Raw genomic sequence first — 10060 nt, forward strand, 5'->3', positions numbered from 1 at the left:
GACTCAGGAAAGTGTCTCTTTCCCTCTATATTTGTCACACCTGATCTGGAGCACTGTGTCCGGTTCTGGGCTTCCCCATACAAGACAGAATATTGGCAAATTGGAGTGAGACCAAAAGAGTCTACCAAGAATCAGGGACTAAAACACATAATGTATGAGGAAAGGCTGCAAAAATGGGGTATTGTTCCATCTTACAAAGAGAAGGCAAAGGAAGGATATTATTTTCTTCAACAGCCTAACAGAAAATAGTAGAGAAAACAGAGTTAAACTTCTCTTCAGAGTGCCCAGGGGAACAAGATGTACTGAGCACAAGGTGTAACAAAAGAAATTCTCATTATAAATTAGGAAAGTCATGAAACAGTGGAACAGCCTGCTCAAAGAGGCAAATTCCAAAGAGGAATTGCAAGCATCTCTGGAGATGTTCAAAACTTGCCTGGACATAGCCCTGAGAAATCTGAGCTAAATTTGCACTGTTTTAAGCAGGTTTAGGTTGGGTAGCTTCTGAAGGTCCCTTCCATCTTACATTATTCTGTGATTAATAAATAATAAGTTAAGACTGTCACATCTGAAAATCCACCCAGCATGTAATTCCAGCTGTATATTGCACAGGAAATGGTCAGCTTGCAGGGTAAGCTAAACTAAGCAGTCAACCATTCCTGAAGCTTCTTAAATGGGATAGCTTTACACTTTAAAATATCACCTTTTTAGTACTTTAAAATAAATTTGTTCCTATTTACATGGAGCTTGAAGAATTTTCTCAAATGTACTTATCATAAACTTAGGATAGGGAGGGATTTTCTCTTATGATAGGAATACACATACATTAATGCTACTTTGGGGTCTCTTAAAAATCTCTATTGGTATAAATGAGAACTGGTATGAGCTTAGGTCAGTCTGGGAAAGTGAAATTTGATAGGTAGCAATAACATCTGTCATTGCTCATCACACCTTGTATTGCTCACGTAATAAAACATAGCATAAAGCTAAGCAGTAACACACTTTTACATTTTACTTTGAATACCAGCAGTTCCTTAGAAGTCTTCCGCTATACTAAGCAAAGGGCTGGCATGTTAATCTGTTGCTGGCTGTTAATGTGGAAAAGGGAAAGAATATTTCAAATATACCAAAACTGACCTTTAAACATCTTAATTAGAAACTTTTTAGGTATATGAACAGTATTAGTATAAATATTACAAAAACATTTTGGAAAAATATTAGATTTTTATTTGATTGTAGTTATAGTGTTGAAATAATGTCAGGTTTAAAAACTCTAAAATTGATCTGGTAGTGCCAATATAGGTTTCTTTTTCAAATGAAAATAATGTAGCAAAGGCTGTAGGTAGTAACCTGAAGTTTCATGTAGAATTAATGAAGTGATGAAATGACTTTACCTTGAATGTCAACATTTGTTACATAACAGAATCATTTCAGCTATTCTTAGTAGCTATTTACATCCTTTTTTCTTTAATTGGAGAAGAAATTTATGTAGAAATGTTTCTCACAGACATATCTGTTTTTAATAAACAGGGACATGCAGTCAAAGTTACAAATGTCCTCATTATGGATGTTTTCAAAATAACTTATGGCTAATATTTTTTAAAAATCAAAGATATATGCTCAAACAGTACATAACTCATATTAAAACATATTTTCCTATAAAATATACCCTAACCATCATTATTAAAGTGATAGTCTCTAGAGGAACCAAAGATGTATGTAATGAGAGCGTTTCACTGAATTGTTGCTGCACTGCTTGTTAGTGAGAATGGTTCAGTAAACAAAAACTAATTCACTAGAATTAGAATCAGGACAGAATTATAAAATATTCTGGGAACTGCAGCATTGTCAGGGAGAAAACTGCTCTCTTGGGTTTACATGACATCAGTAATACAATTTCTCATAGGGTCCTATATGTTTGATGCATTCACCTTCTGCTGGTGTTAATTAGGTTTAAATGATGAAGCTCCCATTCACTGTAACAAAACATTATTTCATTGTGTTATGTTTATGTTTTTTGCATTATGATTTCATTAACTTCTCTCAGAAATCCACTAATCTCTTTCTTATTGTTTTGATTGTTACCGTTACACAATGATGCTTTAATTAACATTTTCAGAAGAGCCTGAAGATGGAATTATTAATGAAATCATAGTTCCAATGGAAGTACCTCTTGACCTTTTGCTGGCTTTTAGCTTATGTTTTATTCTAAGCCATATTTTGTATCTTTGATCTATGTGATCCAATGAAATCAAGACATTCTTAAACTTTCTAGAAACAAATGAGTGATGGAGTGATATGGACTGTCAATCTAATACAATTAAAGAGTTCTGAAACAAATAGGAACTGTATCACATTTATATTCTAAAAAAAGACCAATCAAATGCATTCTAGTAAAATAAAAGAAATTCAATTACAGAAGACCAGAAGCTTCCATTATCAACAGTCTAGTGTAATCCCACAAAACAGGAAGGAAAGCAAAAAAGGAAATGTTCTTTTTAACTCTGTTTTATAAGAATATTAAAAGTTATTAGAACAATACATTTAAGTCTAGAGATATTAAAATCACAATAAAATAATTCTCTACTTTTAGAGTAAACTTTTATATTTCACAAAAAAACTTCATAAACATTAACTCAGACAGGTCCAATCATCCTTTAGCTGAAGATAAAGAGAATTTCTTTAGTAGGCCTTAGATTGAGGCAAATCACAGAAATTTACAGTTAGAGATGCTTAAATGTCAATGAGTAAAAACAGTCATCTTGCAAACAACAACTAAAAATGTATTAGAACTGAACTTCTGGCCTTTCTCAGTTCTAATATACTCAAATGCCTGCAGACAGCATCAGTAAGCATGAAGAAGTAGCTTGGGGGAGCAGAGCCAACAATGCTTTGTTTTTCACCATGTGACTTTTCTGCAAGGGATGTTCATAAGCAAGTGCCAAAGAGTGACAGTAGGCTCATACGGCTTCCTTTCATTTGGGAGCATTAGTGGGAGTGTTTCCTGGCCACTAATTTTTATGAAAGATTTAGGAACTGACAACCAATGTTCTTTGAGCTGTCAATGCCATCACCAAATATAGTAGAAGGCAGCATTTTGTGTCAAAACATAGCAAGTACCTCTTTACATGAGAAGAAGAGAGAATAAATATAAGGAAACCAGAAGTGAAATACTGCACAGCTAACAATCTAGCAATTGAAAGCCCCTTAGGTTAAAATATAAGTTTAAACTAAAAAATAAAAAAATAAGAGTGTACATAGAATAGGTATTACAGATTAAAATTAAACAAATTCTTTCTCAGCAGACTACTAGGGGCATACTAAGCCATCAGTTAGCAGTGAAGGTCCTCCTATGCTGGGAGACCATTCTTCCTCTTTAAATCTATGATTGTGAACATACCAAGAATTGCCAGCACGGTGCTGTCCTTCAGGACTTCCATGGAACCTGAGCACACAAAGTAGATCGCTTGCAGGGCATCTCCCTGCCGGAGGAGGTATTCCCCAGGAGCACAGAAGGAGGTTTTGATGTGCAGAGACAGAGACCTGAGGCAACCACGACTGGCACACTCGAAAAGGGAGAGCTGCAAAATCTCCTTGTTCAAGTGCATGGTGATGTCTGAACGCAGCTCATCTGGGAAGTCTTTTAAAAGCTGTCCAAAAGATAGAAAAAATTATGAAAAAGGGAAAAATTGTAAAGTTATTTGTTTCCACTTTTGCAGAAATAGCCTGAGTTAGTAGTGCTGCACGTCACACTGATGTAAATACTTCCCTTTGATTTTTCTTATCCCCTTGATGAGACATGTGCTTTTAAAATAAATTTTAACACTGATAAATTCCAGGCAAAACCTGAATGAATATATGCCTTTATTCTACCGAAAAACACCTCCAAAAAAGCCTCACCAAACAAACCCTCAGGAAAAAAAGTTCTATAACACTGTTTGTATGAATTCCCTCTAATGCACAATATAAGTTTGTCCAAGTTCTTCTCAGCTGATAGAACACAGTAGGCTGATCAGGTATACTGTTGTATACAGTGACATATGCAATGAAAACAGAGCAAATATCAACATCATTTAGACTTTCTTTAAAATCCTTCTATAAAATTCATCAATATGCAATATTACTTCTTCTATAGCAAAACCACTGGAAGAGGGATAACTAAATAAACCTGCCTTGAATGTGTTTTTGTTGTTGTTGTTATTTTTATTTTTTAGTAACATTATTGGACACTGAAGGAGGGGTGGGAAAGGAATGGAGACAAGGTGTGTGTTCAATGGAAGAACCTATGGAAACTAAAACCCATGAGGTCTTCCTTTTTTCCCTTTCAAGCTGCAAGCCCACAAACATAGTTTTGTTTGTAGTTTGAGGGGATGTGGCATCTGAACAATACAATCAGCCAATGCTTGACCAGGTGGGCTCGGACAAGGCTTTTTATCTGTAGGAGGCAAATAATGAAAGACTGATGGTCTCTCCAGGAGCTGCAGTTGTAATACAGCAGTCACTCACTTTCAGCATGACTAAAGGTACAGAAGGTACAAAAGCTGAAGGTGATCATTAACCACATCTAGGAAATCTTTGACATCTAAGTCATTTTTGTACCTTTGTAAATCTTACTAAGCTCCTTCTGTTGCTAAAATGCTGTTGAAAATCCCATTCTTTGTGCTGTTCACAACACAAAAAGAATTTATCAGGAAAAGAATGTTCCAAACCCCAAATCTTTCTGCTTATTTCCACATTATCTTTAGGGACCACTGAGTTTTACAACACAGATAACAAGAAACCTGAAGGGAGTGAGCCATTCAAATAACACTCCAGCAGAGAGAAGCCATTATTTCTCCTGCAGTACAGTAACACATAACCTGGATAAGTAATTTAAAACAAGCAAGCACAGACACCACCAGAAATCTGTCTTTTGATTTCACTCTCAAGTTACACTTTGCAATATTTAAAAATGTAACTATATAAATAACATAAAATTCAGGCTAAATCACTTTCTTACAGTATTGCAATAAATAGGATGAAGGAGGTAGGAAAGGACATTAGAGTCCCTCCTTTAAAAAGGACTTAAAATCCCCATATAGATATTTTTTTTAGTGAAATACAGGACTACTCATTATAGCATTTCTGCTGGCATCATCTAAAAGGCTTCTGATGAACGCCTCTTCAGCATCTGAGAATCACGGAGGACTGAACTTTACTTTACATTATTTGATGTTTTAAACCTGCCTTTTCAATAGTGTACCCTCTTCCCAGGATAACCCATCTTTGTTTTTAGGCACAGTTTTCTTTGGTATGTAACTTCACACAAAACACAGCATCAAAAAAGAAAAATTACCCCCCTCCTTGACTCTAAGTTCATAGTAAAAACAATCAAATAAAACCTCCCCCCCTTCTCATTTGGTTACCTCATTGGAATCAATTCCATTATTGACAGACCACGTGGTTTGGAAATATTCAAGCATCCTTTGCTTTAGCTGCTGTGGCAGGTGATGGACCCGTATAAAGTCCTTCAAATCCTTAGTTCTTGTGTGATAAAGGGACCATCTGGAGTACATCCTCTGAATGATGGCAGTCACATTGCCAAACACCAAGGCATGCATCAGAGCTAGGGAGTACAGAAATTATTGTGAAATGTGGAGTGATGATCAATGAAACGTAACACAGAAAATAAACAGCAGCTTCACAGGGCAAAAATTTCCTGATTGAGAGATATAAGAAAGCTTTTGAATATAAGGCTCCTTGAATAATATACAGTGTTATTAATATTCATTTCTGGTTTTTGAGACACTATGAATCATAGTCATGCGACAGGGTAGAAACTGTTTCTATCTAGTCAGGGTACCCAGCAAAATAATGCCGAAGTCACATTAAGTCCATAGTCTAAGAGAAAAGAAAAATGGAACATAGAATCATAGAATCACAGGATGATAGAATCATAGAATGGTTTGGGCTGGAGGGAACCTTAAAGAACATCTAGTTCCAACCCTCCTTCCAGGGACAGCTTTCACTGGACAAGGTTGTTCAAAGCCCCATCCAGCCTGGCCTTGAGCACTTCCAGGGATGAGGCATCCACAACTTCCCTGAGCAACATCTTCCAGTGCCTCTCCACCCTCACAGTAAACAATTTCTCCCAATATCTAATCTAAACCTACTCTCTTTCAGTTTGAACCATTCCCACTTGTCCTGTCACTACAGGCCTTTGTAAAAAGCCTCTCTCCATCTTCCTTGTAGGCTCCCTATAGGTACAGGAAGGAGCACATGTAGGCAGGTATGCTCAGGAAATAATGAGATACTAATAATCAGTATGAAAACTAGACTCAAACAGTCCATTGGAAACTACATAGCATGGAATAGTTTTCAGAGAACTCATATAAATACATACAATTACTAATGGAGACCATATGTAGTGGAATGAGGTTGTAAGTAACATTTAACGATGTATCGTATTCTGGGGTACATATTTTACAAAAAATTCAGAAAAGAACCCCATTGTAAATTCAGGCTAAAAGAAACATTCAAAGAGACAATCTGATTTCTTATATTGCTTGGCATGGTCAAATATGGTTAAAGTCATTTATCAGAAAGTTCTGACATCCTGGAGTTTGTCTGCAATTAGTTGTTGGCTTGGGAATAAAAAGATCAGAAGCAAAATTGAAGAAATATTTACAGATATAGGTCATCTGGGTTTGTCTGTGCAAAATGTGTTTGCTTATTATGAGTTGGAAAAATCACTGCTAAATTTTGATATGATATTGATCTAATGTATAGAATATACACATCTACAAATTGTTTATTGAAAAAATTACTAAAAAACTTGATTGTTCATCTAAAGGGACGTCTGTCTTTATAGATCTTGAAAGAAAGCAGACTCCTAAGAGTGACAAAGGAATTGGTTTATAAGCGAGACAAACAAGCTGTTGACCTTGCATGTCAATTTACAGATATCCAGTGTGAGTGAGAAGAGACAAGGGGGAACAGGAGGAGGAAAGGATACACTTTAAAATGGTAGAAAGAGATAGAAAATTCTGGAGTTTGGTGTACTAGAAAATGTTTACAGACTGAGTAAAACCCAAAGGAGCTAGTAACTATATATGTGTCCTTATTGTGAAGGGAATGCAGAAAAACAGATAAAGAACTGCAGTGTAGAAATAGCGGAAAGAAAAGGATTATGTATATAGTAAGAATAGTAAGCCTAACTGGAAATTTATTTCTAAAAATAATCAGCTATATCAACTAGGTGTTGTTCATGATGGTGCAGTGAATTGCTAACTCATTAATGTCACAAACGAAAGCAACAAAATGTGAAGGACTGGTGTACTATTAGATACAGGATATTATACTAGAAATATGACAGCTAGGTCTGAAACAATTCAGCCAGACACAGATAAATAGGTTAAAGAAATAGTGTAGCCTCTTTAAGGATGCAATAATCAGTTTAAACAGGGGGGAGGGATAAAGCATTAGGTGGTGTATGAACGCATATGTAAGAATCACATGCGGTGTAAGCCTCTCATCAGGTTCCAAGCTAGGAGCTGGATGGTGTAGAGATCTCAGTGGTTATTATAGGCACAAATATCACCTAGAATTTTATTATTATGGAAGAATCTGTCTTTGCCTATATACATTGGAAGGCAGCTGCTTCTCATAATGACAAGCTATTCTTGGCTGTGACAGGCATTAGAATTCTTTATCAAATAATCATACTCTTACCCTACTTTCTGTAAGAAACCTATTGCACCTCTGTCTAAACCCAAGTAGGACAAGTTCAAAACTTCTAGGAAATGTATTTTATAAAGTGGCCTTTATTTTAATGGATATTCTAAATCACATTTTAGTTACTTACAGAGGAACACCTCTGATCCCAGATAGGACTGGAGCTACTAGAGTGGGCCTCCAATCTCTTAAATACAAAAGTACACATTATTTGCTGAAAGAACATGGAGAGTACAAGACAGAACAGAGTATGATCACCTGCTGGAGGGCAGATCTGATTAATATTTTACAGATGCTGGGTATCCTAGGAGTTCTGGTTACATTTTAATATGTACATTTTCTTTCCCACTTTAAGAAGACATACTGTATTGAACAAGATCTTTTCAGAATATGACTTGTTAAAAATATGAATTTCAAATTCATGCAAAATAAAAATTAATACGAAGAGGCCAGTAAATATTAAAAAGGTATGCTATAAGCTATCCATTTGTCAAGTTTACACTTCTTTTTTCTTTCTTCAGCTTTTTCAAAGTTTAAGTAAGTTTTTTTCAGTTTGTAGTGTCATCCATTAAAGAGATACAGAAAAACTACTGATAAACTAACTCACCCTATCTGTTACACCTGAAATTTCATAAACGAACAGCTTGGTCAAAAAGTCTGAAAAACTTACACCAATTTTCCTCAGAACATCACTTTCCACCAGGGAATTTTAAAATTGAATATCAGCCAAAACTATATGCTAGAACGTTTTAAGAAATGAAGAGGTATCATGTCCCCAAGCATACAGATCAGCACTTTATTCCGAACAGTTTTCTAAGGCATGCTCACCCATCTTCACAGTATCATTCTAACTCCTTCAAGTTTCCTTGATTTTCGTCAATAGTATCTAAAATAGAATAGGGTTCCTCAAGAAAATACCTGCAGATCAGCCTGCTCTGCTTTTTTTACCTGGACGTGTCTTGTTCGCTGGACCCCTGCAGATATAAATCCCTCCTCCTACCTGCTTGCCTGTAAGCAACTTTGTCTTTCAGTCATCAGTTCCCTCTTACTCCACTCAGTTGATTAGTTCGTCACAATTTATTCAATGTACAAGCATATTATTTCTGTCACTTAATAATACAAGAAATAAAAGTGAAATTGTTACAACTGGACTAAATAAATGTATAGGATACCTCTGTATTCTTCACTATTACATTTATGAAAGGTCTGCCATATTAAAATGAATTAAATATTCATTGCTGCCTTACATGGGAGATCTTTTGGTTTCTTGATAGAAATAAAAACTCCTTCCTTAATTCCAACAGATTTTATGTAGTGAAAGCCCCAAAGAACAGAGACCACAGTGTATTTTAAAACTATAATTTTATGCAACCACCAAAAGCAATTAATGAACTGCTCGTGGTTTTGTGACATTATCAAAAAAAATTATATCATTCTTGGATGATTCATTATATTATTGCCTCTTATTTTCAGGACTGAGGAAAACTAAAATAATTCACTGAACAATTCTTATACCGATTAATGCTGCAAATATATAGTTTACAGGTAATTCATCATGTTCTCTGGCTTTCAATTGTCAAATCTGCAATTTATTGTTGCCCACAGAAATTTATCTGGCAAAGCTGATACCCAGGGCTTTACTGACTAGCCCTGGAGAAATACCTACTAGTATTTCCAGAACAACTAAGCAAGCAGAAAAAAAAAGGAGGACAGAGTACTCTAGCAGTGACTTGCTTTTACCCTTCATGCCCAGTGTGACATCTTTGAGCTGTATGATGCACACATTGTGAAATAGCACACCTAATTTTTCGTGGGAGGAAGGTGAATGTAAAGACAGAGCTTCCAGTACTTTCTCTAAAGGTCTTAGCTTACAAATCTCTGCTGGTTGTACCCAGGTGCCTCAGCAGAAGGAAGAGGACCATGAATGAGCACGTGGCTTACTCCAAGTACGACTTGGTAATCAACATAAATGAAAATGTTACTAAGAGCTCCAAATATGACAAAAAATTGCATTTTGATTCAAATCTGTATCAAATGGTTATCAATGATAATTGAACTACTTTTTTTTTTATACTAAGGCTCACCAGACAGTCTCCTGGCTCTGTCCTGTCTCTATTTCTTTCTCTCTGGCTCTCTGGTCTTGTCCTTCAGATGAGGATATGCACCAGCTCACAGACACATTGTCCTGTGGGCTCCCACTTCCCCTCATCACCATTCCCAGGGCTGCTGTGGGGAGTGTACTGCAGCTGATGTGCACATCATACTTGGCTGTCTGGGAAAGTGTCTGCCATGTGACTGAAATCCCCAACACATTGCTGGGCCACTCTCACTGTTAATAATGTGAATTTTC

The 10060-nt window shown here is 36.0% G+C and overlaps 1 protein-coding gene across 1 annotated transcript in view; it reads right to left on the bottom strand.

The window, feature by feature from the left end:
• KCNH8 (potassium voltage-gated channel subfamily H member 8) overlaps nucleotides 1–10060 on the bottom strand; it is a 180659-nt gene that overhangs the window by 36709 nt on the left and 133890 nt on the right. The window contains exons 9-10 of the mRNA XM_008632000.2: nucleotides 5403–5602; nucleotides 3398–3647 (exon numbers count right to left, since the gene is read on the bottom strand). Coding sequence (XP_008630222.1) covers nucleotides 3398–3647; nucleotides 5403–5602 — 450 coding nt within the window. The remainder of the gene's footprint in view (nucleotides 1–3397; nucleotides 3648–5402; nucleotides 5603–10060) is intronic.

Source organism: Corvus brachyrhynchos, unplaced genomic scaffold (genome assembly GCF_000691975.1).
Source record: "Corvus brachyrhynchos isolate BGI_N302 unplaced genomic scaffold, ASM69197v1 scaffold53, whole genome shotgun sequence".
In the NCBI taxonomy this organism is placed as follows: domain Eukaryota; kingdom Metazoa; phylum Chordata; class Aves; order Passeriformes; family Corvidae; genus Corvus; species Corvus brachyrhynchos.